Genomic DNA, 16185 nt, shown 5'->3' on the forward strand with positions numbered 1-16185 from the left:
TTAAGAGTTTGATTTAAAGATATTTACTTTATATATTTTGACCTGTGATATCGACAATGTGTTTAATAGTTGTAAAAAATTTAACTTTTTGAATCTGTGTCTACTGTCATTAAATAATTGTCTGACACCTACTAATTTCCTGCAACTTCAAAACTTTAAATCAACAAAAATTTTAAAAAATGATTAAACCCCAAGCCTGATCATATTTAATAACTAAAAGAAATAATAAGTAAAAAGCATCATCTTTGATTTATAGACCAACATTTTTGGATGCCCAAGCTGACACACCTTAAAGAGGCATGATTTCCAAAAAGTGACAAGCAACTCCCTTCTGAAAATCAGGACCTGTTAGGTATGTCAGTTTGGCCACCCAAAAATTGTGGCACCCAAATCATTAGTCACCTTTGCAAATCTAGGCCATATAATAGCCTCACCTTTCAGAAAGGTTCTGAAGATGCTTTACAAACAGTATCTATTCAGCATCAAAACACTTACAAAAAGTATCCTGGGATTTTTAATGACCACGTGATCAAAACTTCAGCATCACATCCATTTGAGACAGTACAATGGCTCCAAGTCTATGGTGTGAAGGTATTACTTAATTAATGAGTAAAAAGGGCTGCATACTGAATTTTGGACACCACATCATGCAGCACCTTCAGTAATGCTTAGTGATGGCCAATCCAGTTATTGAGACCTGATGAGATCAATATCTGAGACAGGATATCTACAGGGATGGTAAGAGTTGACATGAACCAATGCAAAACCCTGCTTTCAGATGTATTTTTCTAAAATTGTTTCCTACCTGGTCGGCATCAACAAATATTATTTTGTACACAGCCAGTGGAAAAAGAACATCCAGAAAAAGAATTTTGTAACCCCAGATAATTCTTTGCTTTTCAGTCTGTTGATGAAGCCAGCGGGGCCACTTATACTGTACTAGTTCATACTGGAATCCATATTCTTTGGCCATGTGAGGAATAATCTCCTAGAAATGGAAAAAGAAAAAAATATAACTTTATACAGTGCAATATGCACAGAGGTTAAGTGACTTGTGCTAGGTCACAGGCAAAGCTGGCATTGTTGGTACCCAAACCCATAACTCCGAACTCCCATTTCTATAAGTTAACCAAGAGATAATGCTCTCTTAATTATAACCATTCTTGTTGTCCCTATCCTATATATATTCTCCCCCTCCCCCACATTACATCCCTTTTTTTTTAATGCCCCCAACTGATTTTTTTTTATCTTTTAGGGTCAGGACATACTGATTAACACCATAATTATGTACGAAAATGTTTTATAAATGGAGTCTGATGCAAAATGAAACTAACTACAATGACAGTTGGTGCACTTAACGTGCTTCAGCTGCTCTGACAATTTCCATAATTCTAGTGGTATTCCCACTATATGTATTTTTCTCAAAATGATATAATCTGTCAGAATACAAGAAACTTTTAAAATGTACCCATTCTACCTTGGTTTCAGAAGGAAAAAAAGATCTTATATAATGGCTGCTTAAGAACTTTGATATTAATGTTTCCATAATGTAATGATTTTAATTAATTTAGTGATTTTAAAATCCATTCTAATTATAAAAAATATGATATTCAGTAAAAGCGACAATGCATTGCTATTCATTTTACTACTCTTATTAACAATGCAAGCACAATGAAAAATGGACATTACACTTACCTTAAATGTAGGAGAAAGATAATTTTTCAGAAACCAAAATTTAACAGGTGTCTTGGTATGATGCAGAACGGAAAGCATCATAATTCTGTGGAAAGAAAAGTCTATAATAAACAAATTAATATATTCATGAAATCACATTTCAACCATAACATCAAAAGGGATTTTATAGTTTTAAGACCCATTATATATTAGAAATAAAAACTTGTAGCAAACCTGATTCTATTTATGATTCTTGCTAACACAGTTTAAGCAAGGTTTGACTTCCATGATCATAAACTGCATTCTGACAGATTTTTCTAGACCACTTTTAGACAGCTAAGACTACACCACACTGGCCAAACTGTATTTAAACCACATTAGAAGGAACAGTGTTTAAATAAACACTGGGTCTACTAACAGGTTCTATCATAAGGTACATACATATGTGACTGAAATGGAGCTGCTCTGTAATAATTCATAAATACTGTATGTTAACTTGGTTATTGGGATGTTTACTGTATGACTGTATTGGTTTAGTTTAATAGGGACTGTAAGAAAAAACAAGCAGGAAGGAGACAGAATGGCTCAAGATAAGCCACTCTTCAGCAAACACTGACAGTGTACGGGACAATGCCAGGTCAGAAAAAGGCCTAGCAAAGCAGAAAATCAAAAAAACGGTGGCAGGTTTAAAAGTAACATTCTCAAGAGAGACAGAAAAGTTGCTTGGGGAAACAAGACCGAGGTACATGACAGCCTGCCAGAGGAGTCTGAAGAAGCTGGTCCTGCCTAGATTACTATCAGAGGATGGTATGCCTCTCGGTAAGAAAGACATGGGTATAAACAGTTTTCTCTAAATGCTTTGTCCCTCCTGAAAAATAAAGAATTTTATTTTAAGAAAGCTATTTTGAATCATTGCAGTTCACTGGTTACAGATTTTGGGAGGGAAGAACTGCAGGTGTCCAAGCTCAGTCAGACCTGCTAGGTAAGAACAGTTGATCCACAAGGTACTACAGCCCTGGGACTAGTCTAGGGGCTTGTGCACACCACTTACGTCAATATAACTTATGTTGCTCCGGGATGTGAATAAGCCACCCTCTTGAATGACGTAAGTTACACCAACCTAACTGCAGGTATGGATAAAGCTATGTCGGCAGGACAGCTTCTCCCGCTGACATAGCTACTGCCTCTTGCAGAATTGGTTTTATTATGCTGACTGGAGAGCTCTCTACAGTTGGCATGGGCATTTTCACCATCAGCCACACTACAGCGGTGCAGCTGCATTGGTGGAGCTGCGCTGCTGTATTGCTTCTAATGTCGACTAGCCCTAAGAGTGGGAGAATTACAGAATTCCATTCTGTGGGGATGCACTCAGAGAGAGGATAGAGGTACAGCTATCCCTGTAACAGCATACACAATGGCAATAAGGGAGAATGGAGAGAGGTAAATAGTGGTGTCCCCCAGAGATCTGTACTGGGCCCAGTCCTATTTAACATATTTATAAACGATCTGGTAAAAGGGGTAAACAGTGAGGTGGAAAAATTTGCAGATGATACAAAACTACTCACGATAGTTAAGTCCCAGGCAGACTGTGACAAGCTACAAAAGGATCTCACAAAACTGGGTGACTGGGCAACAAAATGGCAGATGAAATTTAATGTTGATAAATTAATGCACATTGGAAAACATAATCCTAAGTATACACATACAATGATGGGGTCTAAATTAGCTGTTACCACTCAAGAAAGAGATCTTGGAGTCATTGTGGATAGTTCTCTGAAATCATCCATTCAATGTTCAGTGGCAGTCATAAAAGCAAACAGAATGTTGGGAATCATCAAGAAAGGGATAGACAAGACGACAGAAAATATCATATTGCCTCTATATAAATCCATGGTATGCCCACACCTTGAATACTGCATGCAGATGTGGTCGCCCCATCTCAAAATTTTAAGATATATTGGAATTGGAAAAGGTTCAGAAAAGGGTGACAAAAATGATTAGGGGCATAGAACGGCTTCCATATGAGGAGAGATTAATAAGACTGGGACTTTTCAGCTTGGAAAAGAGGCGACTAAGGGGGGGGATATGATAGAGGTCTATAAAATCATGAGTGGTATAGAGAAGTAAATAAGGAAGTGTTATTTACTCCTTCTCATAATACAAGAACAAGGGGACACCAAATGAAATTAAGAAGTAGCAGGTTTAAAACAAACACAAGAAAGTATTTTTTCACGCAACGCACTGTCAACGTCTGGAACTCCTTGCCAGAGGGTGTTGTGAAGGCCAATTCTATAACGGGGTTCAAAAGGGAGCTAGATAGATACATGGAAGATAGGTCCATCAATGGCTAGCCAGGATGGGCAGGAATGATGTCTCTAGCCTCTGTTTGCCAGAAGCTGGGATTGGGTGATAGGGCATGGATAATTTGATGATAACCTGTCTGTTCATTCCCTTTGGGGCACCTGCCATTGGCCACTGTCAGAGGACAGGATACTGGGCTTGATGGACCTTTGGTCTGACCCAGTATGGATGTTCTTATGTTAATCTCAGTCAATTGTTTCAAAAAATCTGTGAACAAAAGCAGACTAAGCAGTCTGACACAACACACTATAATGATTCCCTTAAAACAATTACAATTTATCAGATCATTAACCTGTGGATACAGCAGTATTAGTATATAGAGGGAATGGGCCATCACATTATAGTATGTGGATTTTGGGCCAAATTCAGCCGTTATCTAAACAGATGTGACTCCAATGAAGTTGTGGAGTTACTTTGCATTGTGGAAGCAGAGAAAGAAGAGAGGGTTTAAGTGTAGCCATTTAACAGCAGAGACAGAGCAACTGTCCTGCTAAGTTTTAGCCTAGTAGAAGCAGGGCCCACGTCAGAAGCGAGTGTAAAACAGCAGAATAGTCAGAGTGACCTAGCCTTGAGATAGCGATGTTTTGAGACGAGAAAGTGAGAAAATACGGGAATAGATAGCAAATAGTCTAAATAAAATGTAGATGTTTTTAATTAATGCACGTCACAAAGAAGTATACATGCTTGTGTGATTTTGCTTGTACTTTGGAGAAACTGCGCAGAGATGCTCTCTGCCAGTTGTATTCTTCTCCTGCAATTGCCTGAATAAAGCTGTCTCTGATTTTGTTGCTTCCAACCTGAGAATGGAGTTTTGTTTCTTCCACAGCATATACTAAGGCTGATTTTGGCCTTTTAGTGTTTATCACATACATCAGGGGTAGGCAACCTATGGCACGGGTGCCGAAGGCAGCACGCAAGCTGATTTTTAGTGGCACTCACACTGCCCAGGTCCTGGCCACCAGTCCGGGGGGCTCTGCATTTTAATTTAATTTTAAATGAAGCTTCTTAAACATTTTAAAAGCCTTATTTAGTTTACATACAGCAATAGTTTAGTTATATATTATAGACTTACAGAAAGAGACCTTCTAAAAACGTTAAAATGTATTACTGGCACGCGAAACCTTAAATTAGAATGAATAAATGAAGACTCGGCACACCACTTCTGAAAGGCTGCTGACCCCTGACATACATTGATGCACGGCATTAAAAAAGGATTTTCTTTAAAAGAGAAATATATAATATTCTTGAACACAGACATTGGATCAATTAGATCTCTAGTATAATTCAATAGTTGAACCAAAAATAAATTTGATCCTTCCTGTGTACATTTTTTCTATGCCATGTTATTATTCCTACTGTTTTCTTAAAAAGAACAGCCATACTTCCTAAAAACTGTTTAATTTTTTGATGAACTTTTAGAGTATTCCCATTAAATTCCTAAGTTTTCCTTTTTGCTTAAGTTACCTTAAAAAGCGTTCATATAAATGGCCTGAAGCAACTGAAAAAATATTTAGAACATCATTTTTCTTCTCCTTTTCTTCTGTTTGAAGATCTGAAAAACTTAAAAATAAATATCTGTTATAGGCTCTGTAACTAGGGAGAAGGACAAAGACTATAAGCCACCCAAAGAACTACATTAATAGCAGGGTTATATATTGACAGAATTGTAACTAATGGTTTCTATACAAGCTCAACTCTGCCCCTATCTTTTGCATATGTATTACAATACAGTCTTTAAAATTACATGACCACATTCTATTTTTCCAAAAGGCCCAGTGAATTTTCTATTCACTGCAGAGTGAATGAGACAGAGTGAGTGTGAATGAGTAATATTTGTTTTTATCATTGTTCAGTGAGGGAACCACAGCCTTATTCACTAACCATCATTCATCCAGTCTCCTGGAAGCTCAAATGTGCTCTCCGTTAAACCTTTTAAAATTTGTATATATTGTCAAATTACAAGTGAAAATTGCAAACAGAACATTGCCAAGGATAAGATACAAATCTACAGGACCCCCGTCTTATTTTCTATACTACCATATCCACCATGCACCATATACTAGCACTCTGAATAATGAAGACAGGAGTGGGGATGTCCTGTAGAAAGTATAGGCTATGATCATATAATTAGTATTATAAGAGATGCTAACAAAAGGGTAAAATTAAGGTTCAAAGATTCACAGAGTTTAAGACCAGAAGGGACCAACGAAGTGATTCTGACCTCCTACATATTATAGGCAGTTACATTTCACTCAGTTGCCCACATAATAAGTGTAATAACTTATGTCTGACTAAAACATATCTTCCAGAAAGGCATCTAGTTTTGATCTGAAGACATCAAGAGATGGAGAATTCACCACTTCCCTTCATAGTTTGTTCCAGGGGTTAATCACTCTAAAATTTCAAGTATGAATGTGTCTGTGTTCAGCTTCCAGCCATTGGTTCTTGTTATACCTTTTTTCATCAGATTAAAGAGGTCTTTAGTACCTAGAGCGGGACTTTCGTCTCAAACAGCCATGGATCCTCTCCTGGAGGATGAAGAGGCACAATATCTCCATGCGGAAACATTTCCACAGCGAGGAGTTGATGCATTATATTATATTGTCTATTTATATTGTCTATCGGCGAGCCTGTCAGCTCTCAGGGCCATCCAGCCACGCATCAGTGTCCGAGTCTTCCAGGAGACCTATCAGTGGTCATTCTAGTCACCTTGGCCTTTCTTCTTCCCCTCCCCAGATGAGCGGGGCAGAACATACTCCTCGGGCCCTCCTCTGGTCGAAATGCAAGTACGTGGTATCCTCCAGGGGGTACGAGTACCTATATGTACATCTCCCCCTTGTCGTCCAGTCCTCAATCTTACTGAGCCCTGCAACTTTGTGTAGCAACTAGCAAGCCCTGCTTAGCCGCTACTATGGGTGGCAGTCGGTTCTTCAGAACTCATGCCCTGGAACAAAGGAAGAAGCTGGCGAGGGCTTCCCTCCAGGCCTTGTTGGATGCAGCTGACTCCGCTGCCACGACTTTGGCCTCGGGTGTTGCCACGAGGCTCATTTCATGACTCCAGTTATCGAGCCTTCCCTCGCAGCTGCTGCACACTATACAGGACTTGCCCTTCAATGGCAAAGGCCTGTTCTCTGAAAAAACTGGCCCTAGGCTCCAAAGCCTAAAGGGCAGCAGGGTCACTTTGCGCTCTCTCTCGGCATGCACACGCCAGTGCTTCAGTGCCGACCTTTCCGTCCCCAGCCTCACCGCTCTTATCCTGCGACTAGACAAAGACAGGACTTTGCCAGCAGGCATCGCTTACGTAGTCGTAGGCGTCAATCAGGACCCCAAAGGAGCAAAAATTGCGGTCCTTCTAACCACAATGGGACAAAAGCTCTTAGGGACCCCTCTCATGAGCGATTCCTCTTGCAAGAGGTGTGGACGCTCCTCTTCATCGGAGCTATACGGGAGGTATCTAAGGACGAAACCTAATCCCCTAGGCGAAGGGAGGTCTCAGACCTATCCTAGACCTGCGGGACCCCAACAAGTTCATGATGTCCCGAAGACTGGAATGCCGCCCTCGATATGAAGAGCGCGTATTTTCACGTCGCCATTTCTCTTCCAATATCTAGGCGATTGGCTCATTCGAGGACCACATTCCTGTGTCTAGGCCTGATGATCAATAGAATAATCCACTCTGATTCCCACACAGGGAATAGGATTCATTGGGGCCATCCTGGACTCCAGTCTCGCCAGAGCCTGCTTACCTCAGCCTCGGTTTCAGGCGATGGTAACAATTGTACAAGGTCTACGGACCTTCCCGACAACTTTGGCTCGCACTTGCCTAGGTTTCCTGAGTCACATGGCTGGGCAGAGATAGCATACTCATGGTAATTCCCCTGAGCATCCAGCTGGCGGATCGCCTCAGCAGATCCTTCCTGTCTGGACATTATCCATTCCGTTGGAAGTGGGACTTTCCCCATAGCCCTCGCTCGCGAGAACGAAAAGAGAGAGAAGTTCTCTTCATTCCATCGGGCTCGATCTTGAGGGTGTTTCTGATGCCGTGGAGGCCCCCCGGGCGATCTGAGAGGTGTTTTCTGATGCGTGGATGAGTCATCAGCTCTGGTTCACAGGGTCCTGCTGAAACTCCGCAGGGACAGAGCGCACCTGATCATGATTGCTCCAGCGTGGCCCAGGCAGCACTGGTACTCCAGGTTGCTACCTATTTCCCTGCCTCTTTGCCCAGAGCTTCACCACCCAGACTTGTAATCCCTGCACCTCACAGCATGGCTGCTGTGTGGAGGAACCGATCCGAGTTACATTGTTCTGCCTCGGTTCTACAGGATTCTCCTGGGTGGTAGGAAATCTTCCACCGGTTACGTATCTGGCAGAGTGGAAGCGTTTCTCCTGCTGCTATGTAACGCACAATGTTTCTGAGGTCCCGATCCATTCCGCCTTGGTCTACCTCTGGTCTCTCAAACAGCAGCACCAGGCGTCCTCCCCAGGTACACTTGGGGCAGCCATCTCTCCTTCCCCAGCGGGAGGTGGCCACTCCGTATTCTTACACCTTGTGGTTTATAGGTTCCTCAAGGGTTTGAAAACCTGGGTCTTCAACCTGGTTCTAACCAGTTTTATGATTGCCCCATTCGAGCCACTGACAACATGCTCGCTGACACCTGTCCTGGAAGACAGTTTCCTTGTAGCCTTTCTATCGGCCAGACGAGTCTCTGAGCTTCAGGCTCTCACGATGGACCCACGGTATACTGTGTTCCTCAAGGACAAGGGCAGTTGTTACCACGTCCGACCTTCCCATATCAACCAGGATATCTTCCTTCAGAGCAACAATTGCCCTCCATACCTGTCTCCTCCTAGAGGATTTCATCTTCAATGTCGTTGTGCATCTGCACCTCCTGTGTTTTGGCCCATGTTCCATAGAACCACCTTACTGCACATTCCACCAGGGCTCAGGCTTCTCTGCTGCCTTCCTGGCTCATATACCCTTTCAGGGGTTGTGTCGTGCAACTACCTGGTCCTCGATCCACACCTTTGCCTCATTGGTCCAAGAGTCCAGAGCTGATGCAGCCTTTGGCTCAGCAGTTTTGCATTCTGCAACATCTAACTCCGACCCCACCGCCTATGTAAGGCTTGGGAATCACCTAACTGGAATGCATAGGAGCAATCACTCGAAGAAGAAAAAACGGTTACTCACCGTTGTAACTGTTGTTCTTCGAGATGTGTTGCTCCTATCCATTCCTTCCCCACGGCAAGAAGGAATTGAGTATATATCCTGCTCCATAGTGTTGCTAGGATAAAAACTGGAATGGATAGGAGCAACACATCTCGAAGAACAACAGTTACAACAGTGAGTAACTGTCTTTTCTGGCCCCAGCTATGACACACTGAAGCATGCAAGGGCATGTGACAAGCTCATGTGACACTGGACTCCATCTTGTGCCTGTACTTTTCCACAAACTGTGCTGAGGGCTTTGCTTGGAACAACGAATTTCCCTCCACATGGGAGAAGCTATAAAAAGCCCTTGAAACATCTCCATTTTGCCTCTTTCCTGCTCTGATTCCTGGGCTATGGACTTTAACTAAGAGGAGCATTACAACCAGTGCATTGAGGACCTTCCAATCTTTTGGATGTTACCAGAGAGATAATAAGTCAGCAGTTTATGTCATCACTGCTTCAAACCCGATACAAGAACTCTGCAATTGTTGTACATACTTGATTCCTTTGACCACTTTAACTCTCTCCTCTTTCTTTTCTCTTATAAATAAATCTTTAGATATTAGCTACTAAAAGATTGGCAAAAGCATGATTATTGGGTAAGATCTGAGTTATATATTGACCTGGGTATGTGGCTGGTCCTTTGGGATGAGAAGAACCCTTTGGTTGATGAAAGTGGTTTTAAATAGCCATTCATCATTAAGTCTAGCATGCCACACGTCTCTCCCTTTTATCATGTCCTTTCTTCCCTCTTGGCTTTGCCCCCGCCCCCGCTTAAGAGTTAGGTGAGCATTACCTCATTGTAATCCCAAACTGACCAAGGGAAGGGGGGTGAGAGTCCAACAGATCCTTTGTTGCTGCCTAGGCCAGTGTCCTTTGCTCCTGTGAGGCTGGGCTAGATTTGTCCCATACATGCCCTGTTTAGGTGTGAACTGACCCTCTTCCCCTGGAGAGTTTTGCCTGGGCCTCTGCTCCTGGAGAGTTTTTGCCTGGGCTTGTTTTAAGCCATGAGGACACATTTTCAGCCTCATAACTATATACATGAAATTACAACCTATAATGTTACTATAATAACAATGCTCAGTGCATCATGAGCCTTACGAAGACACCCAACATGACAAACTTTGCATTGGATACCACCCAATCATATTATAAGGATGAACATGGGGGTGCAGGGTGTTCCCCTGAGGTACAGAGTGTCACAGTGTCCCTATGAGTTCTCCACTTGAGGTGACTCCGAAGCAATAGCAAAAAGAGGAGCAGCTTTGGAGCTGAATCCAATAAAGAAGGACTGTCAAGGCAACAGCAGCTTTTGATTTAGAGCCACATACCAGAATGCAGTGTTTGAAAAAAATGCATTGATATTCAGGTTGCCGCTTTGCAAATTTCAGCAGTTGACACATTTTTTTTAATAGTGCCATGGAGTTAGTTTGGGATCTTGTAGAATGAGCTGTTCAAGGGGGCTGAACATTAGCAGCCTGGTAACAAGCCAGAAATCCACTTTGAAAGTCTTTGTGTAGAGATCATGGATCCTTTAGATCTGGTCACAACTGAGATAAACAGTCCCAAAGACTTTCTAAACAGTCCAAATAGAAGGCCAATGCCCTTCTAATATCGGTGTCGCATTGGGGGAAAAAGCACAGGAAAGTGGATAACATGGTTAATGTGGAAATCAGAGAATATTTTAGGTACAAACTTGGGACATGGGAATAATGATACCTTATTCTTCAAGAGAACTGCAAATGGGTGAGGGGAAATCACCCATTAACGATCCTAGTTTCTTGACTACAAAGCAGAAAAGATGGCCACTGAGAATGCCGTTTTCATAGATAAGTGCAGCAGAGAAGACTTAGCTAGTGGCTCACCGTAGGATGAACAAAGACTGAGAATCCCAGCACAGGGGAATGAAAGGCTGTAATAGCTGTCAAATTAAAACTCCGACTGAACCCATGGAAAGATCTGACTTCTTTAAATCCAACAAGAAATCAAGAACAGCAAAGAGGGAAGAGTACACCAATTGTGAGATTTCTTCCAGCTTTGAAGATAAGTATTTCAAATAGACATATTTCTGTGGTTTAGTAGGACCTCTTGTATCTCTGTCACACAGGAAACCTCTACTCCTGAGAACCACTGGAAACCCAAGCTCTGTGTTGGAGGATGGCCAAGTCCAGACAGTGTTCAACTGGAGTCCTGAGACAGCGGGTGGGAAATGGTCAATGCTGCAACACTGCAAATGAAGTGAGGTGAATCAGGTAAAGGTACCAGACTTGCCTTGGACAAGTTGATGCAACTCTAGAATGACTCTAGCTTTGACTTATTTCGTTCAACATCCATTAGAATTAACAGTATCAGAGAATGTGCACAGAGAAAGTCCCTCATCCAAGAATGAGAAAGGTGTCTTCCAAGGACTGATGATCCAGATGTACCATCAACCTGAATTTCTTGCATTGTTTGTTGGCAGTTGTTGAAAAGAGGTCCATTTTCGGAAACCCACAAAGCCAGGAAAATCTGTTTGAGAATCCAAGGGTCCAGTTCCCATTTGTAATCCTGGGAGAAATGTTTGGTCAGATCACCTGCCATGGTGTTTTGCATGCCTGAGAGGTTAAGAGGCTGAAATAAGAATGTGATTGGCTATACATCACTTCCATAGTTTTATTGTTTCAGCACAGAGAGAGAGGAATCTTGCTTCTCCATGATGATTTATGTAGAACATGCACGCTATGTTATCTGGCATAACTTTGCTCAGTTAAGGGAAGAAAGTGTTCCTTACTGCTCATAATTCTAGGAGACTGATGTGTAAGAGAGACTCTTGAGGCAACCATTTGCCTTGGATGACGCATCCCCCAAGATGAGCTCTCCATCCCATAAGTAGCAAAGAGTCCTGTGGCACCTTATAGACTAACAGATGTATTGGAGCATGAGCTTTCGTGGGTGAATACTCACTTCGTTGGATGCATGTGATGCATCTGAAGTTGTGATAATAGTAGGAGGAGGCTAGGTAAAAGGAAATCATGCATGAACTCTGGAAAGGTCTTTCCACCAGCCGTGTGAGTGTATCACCAGATAAGGGACAGATACCAACTTGTCTAGACCATGTTTATTCAGGATACAGACTGTTCTGAGACAACTCTGGAAGCAGCAAAGATGCAGCCTGGTGTGTTGTGTTATGAAAGATGAAAGTACAAGCTGCCATCTGACCCAGCAGTTGGAGGCAACTTCTTGCTGTTGTCTGGAGCCTTATTTGAATCTTGGCAATAAGGCTGGTCAGTGTTGTAAATCTGTCCACAGGGAAGTAAGCTCTACAAGTTACAGCATCCAGAGAAGATCCTATGAAGTCTATCTGTTCAACTGGAATCAAAATGGACTTTTTGATACTGAGCTGAAGTTCTAAGCTGCAGATAAGGACATGGCTGGCTGTATTACAGAGAGGACTCTGATGTACAACCAGCCCTTTAATAGCCAATTGTTGAGACAGAGGAAGATGATTATTCCCTGCCAACAAAGATAAGTGGCTACTACTACCAGGACTTTGGAAAATACTCCTGGGACAGATGAGAGGCCAAAAGGGAGTACTTGATACATGAAGTGATGCTGGCCATCTTTGAAATGAAGAAACCTCTTGAGAGAGGGGTGATAGCCATACATGATCTGAAGGTCGAGGACTGCAACCAATCCACAGAATCTAATGATAGAATTATAGCTATGATCCTGAATATCTGATTTCACTAAGGTGTTTTGAAATATGAGATCTAAAACTGATCTTCATCCACCATTCTTTTTCGGAACCAGAAAATACTTGGAATAAAATCCCTTCCCGTCTGTGCTGGACTGGAACTACAGCCTCTATGCTTAGAAGAGAGGTAGTCTCCTGTTTCGGCAAATGTTTGTGAGAAGAGTCCCTGAGGAGGGATGGGGACAGGAGTGGTATGAGGTGAAATGGATGGAGTAGCTTGATATTATAATCTTCAAAACCCATTTGTCAGTTGTACTTTATTCCCATGGAGCTCAAAAATGGAAGAGACTGTCTCCAGAGGGAGGGAAGTGAGTAGTGTGGTATAGCTGAAGATTCCCAAGGTGGGGATGTTCTTGACCTTTGACCACACCATCAGAATTGAAATTTAGATGAGTAGGGGGGCTGGGTGATAGCAATGGTTGCAGCAGCAGGCCTTTTCTTTTGATATCTCGGTCTCTTAGGTGGTTCTGCCAGTCTATGAATGTCGGAAGATCTCTGTGTTGGGATCTACTAAATTTTTTATTTGCAGGTGTACGTATACTGACAGACCTGAGTGTGGCCTTCAAATCCTTTACAGTGTGCATGGATTACTCAGTGGACTCACTGAAAAGTTTCAGTCTGTCAAAAGAAGGTCTTCTCTGGTATTTTGGACCTTCCTAGAAAATCTCAACTGCTTCAGCCAAGATGTTTGATTCAGGACAGCAGCAGAAATGGAAGGAGCTTCAGTGTCAGCTACCTCTAGAGAGGCTCACAACCGGGTGCCTGCTAAGAGATGACTCAGTTATGAACTCAGCCTGGAACTATTCTTAATGTTCTGGGGGAAGATGATTAATAAAAGTGTTGAGTTTATTGTAGTTGGTGTGCCATCTTTGCCATCAGAGCTGATAATTCACTATTCTAAACTGCAGGGTTATGGAAGAGTAGTTTTTACACCCAGCAAGGTTGAAGGGCTTCTGGTCTTTATCATATGATATGAGTCAGTATGCTGTTAGTATTGTCTACCATGCTTACTAACAGCCTCTACAGCTAAACAGTTGGGAGGAGGGTGTGAAAATAAAAACTTATAATTTTTTCTGGAACATAGTACTTTTTATTTGCTTGCATACATTGTAGTTGTATGTGTCAGACTCCAGCTAGTTTTGGCAGGACGTAGTGGAGCCTCATTTACTGGTAAAGCTACACAACCAGAGGGTGTCCTGTAGAGGATGTCCAAGAACTTAAGTTGAGACACTTGCATCTTCTCCAGTGGGATCTGAAGTGATTCAGCAATCTCTTTCATCAGCTCCTGAAACTGTTTAAAATCATCAGTGTAAGAGGGCAGAGAAGGTATCATAGCTTCATCTGGTAGAGATATTAGTTTGTGGTGTCATCTCCTTGTCCACTTTAGTCTATTGCTCCTCAAAAGACTCCTCTTCTGGTTGGGGCTCTTGCGGAGGGAGAGATGGAGAAGGAGACTGCGTTTCATGATCCACAAGGAATAGCTAGGAGCCCTTGACATTTGCTAATGACAGGCTACCACCAATAACAATACAGCCATTGTGGGGAACCATAAGGTAGTGGGGGAGGACTCCAGTGCTGCTCATACCAGTGAGAAGGGGCTAAAGATCGTCTTGCCCCGGGGCTTCTTTCTCAGTTAAGATGTCCAGAAAGACGTCTCTATGGTGGTATGTAGGGAATCCCTGCACAGAGATCTAGGAATCTGAAGAAGAGTCTTCAGCATAGTCTACAGAAGGAGCAGACACTGAAGGCAAGAATGGTTGTCCACATGGTGCTGATGGTATCAGAGAAAGGTAAGATCTCGGAGACCCTGCAGATCTCATCATAAACAATTGTTTGATCACCATTAAAAAAAAAGGAAACTATTGCACCTCAGACACTGACAAGCCCTTGGAGAATTTAAGCTCCTGTGGTACCGGGTAAATCTCCACCAGGATTGGATGTGGCTCCAGATTAACTGGTGTCGGTACTGAGGATGTTGACAGTAGTATCTTGTGCAGCCAATGGTCCTGGTACTGAGGATGATGATCTCAGAAATACTAATGTTGCAGCCTGGGTCTGCAGAGGTGGTAATGAAAGTTACAGATTTTCTAGAGTGTTTAGAGTCTCTGCTGGAGCAGTCATGCTTGGAGGGTACAGCAGAAAACTTCGGTACTAAGGTTTGCATGGGATCATGGGTCCTTTGAGGACATCAAGATCGTCGGAGAGCTCCTGGTACCAGAGAGAGCTTCCTGGAACCTGAAGTCGCCAAAATGGTCATTCTTGATGGTGACCAAACCTTTTTTGAATTAGGCTCTCTATAACGAGATCCAGCACTCCCTCCCCATGGGACCTCTGTGTTCTTATCCCAAAAAGATCTAGGTATGGAGGTTGAAGGGGCATTGTGCTCACTTGGAGGCCAACGTTCCAGGTCTGTGTCTGTGGGCTGTATCTGGGCCTTGATCTGAGGCTGGTCAGAGGGAACGCTCCATCATGAGGAGCCTAAATTTAATCTCTTGATTTTTTTCAAAATCTGCTTTTAAAAGCTGAGTAGATCTTGCATTTGGCGGGAATGTGGGTATTTCCCAGATAGTGGATAGACCAAGAATGTCCGTCGCTCACTGGTATAGATTCTCAGCAGGTAAGGCTGCGCTCGAATCATGGGGATTCTGGTATGCCAGGTTGATGACAACCCCCAAGGAAAACCCTTCAGAAAGGAGGGTTGATGGGGAAAGGGAATATAAATCAGAAAACCTTCTATTAATTAAAGGAGTATGATTATCAAAAGAACTAAATAAACTGAACTGGAACTAAGACCTTGAGGCTAAGCTAGAGCAAAGCTGAAATGGGCACGCTAGATGCTCCACCTCAGCCTGTCGAGCAATTGAGAAGAAACCAGGTGAGGTTCACCTGCACAGCTCTATATATCCTTGGTATAGGGCATTAGGCTATCTAGAGCACATGCACGGGGCAAATAGGCATTGCTATTGAAAAATCTCTGATCAAAAGGTACAAGAGGCATATATGCACCTGCAGTGGAGCACCCATAGGGACATTACTCAAGAAGAATTATGAGTTACTTAGGTCCTTCTTTTTGGACTTTGCTCCATATCTTCCTAGTGATTTCCACTTTCAATTTGAGAAAGGCACATATAATATTATTTAAAAATAATACATTCCTTAGAGTAGATTAATACAATCACAACTGTATCTAAAACATCTAAAATGTATT

General features: G+C 42.5%; 1 protein-coding gene across 12 annotated transcripts in view; it reads right to left on the reverse strand.

Annotated features, from left to right (window-relative positions):
• UGGT2 (UDP-glucose glycoprotein glucosyltransferase 2) overlaps positions 1-16185 on the reverse strand; it is a 413106-nt gene that overhangs the window by 70004 nt on the left and 326917 nt on the right. For all 12 annotated transcript variants that reach the window (XR_005588059.1, XR_005588057.1, XM_039499669.1 and 9 more), the window contains 3 exons: positions 5500-5595; positions 1696-1780; positions 806-988 (listed from right to left, as the gene is read on the reverse strand). Coding sequence is in view for 10 of the 12 variants with exons in the window: in XM_039499669.1 (XP_039355603.1) it covers positions 806-988; positions 1696-1780; positions 5500-5595 (364 nt within the window). In the remaining 2 variants the exon portion in view is untranslated. The remainder of the gene's footprint in view (positions 1-805; positions 989-1695; positions 1781-5499; positions 5596-16185) is intronic.

Source organism: Mauremys reevesii, linkage group 1, assembly GCF_016161935.1.
Source record: "Mauremys reevesii isolate NIE-2019 linkage group 1, ASM1616193v1, whole genome shotgun sequence".
Taxonomy (NCBI): Eukaryota; Metazoa; Chordata; order Testudines; family Geoemydidae; genus Mauremys; species Mauremys reevesii.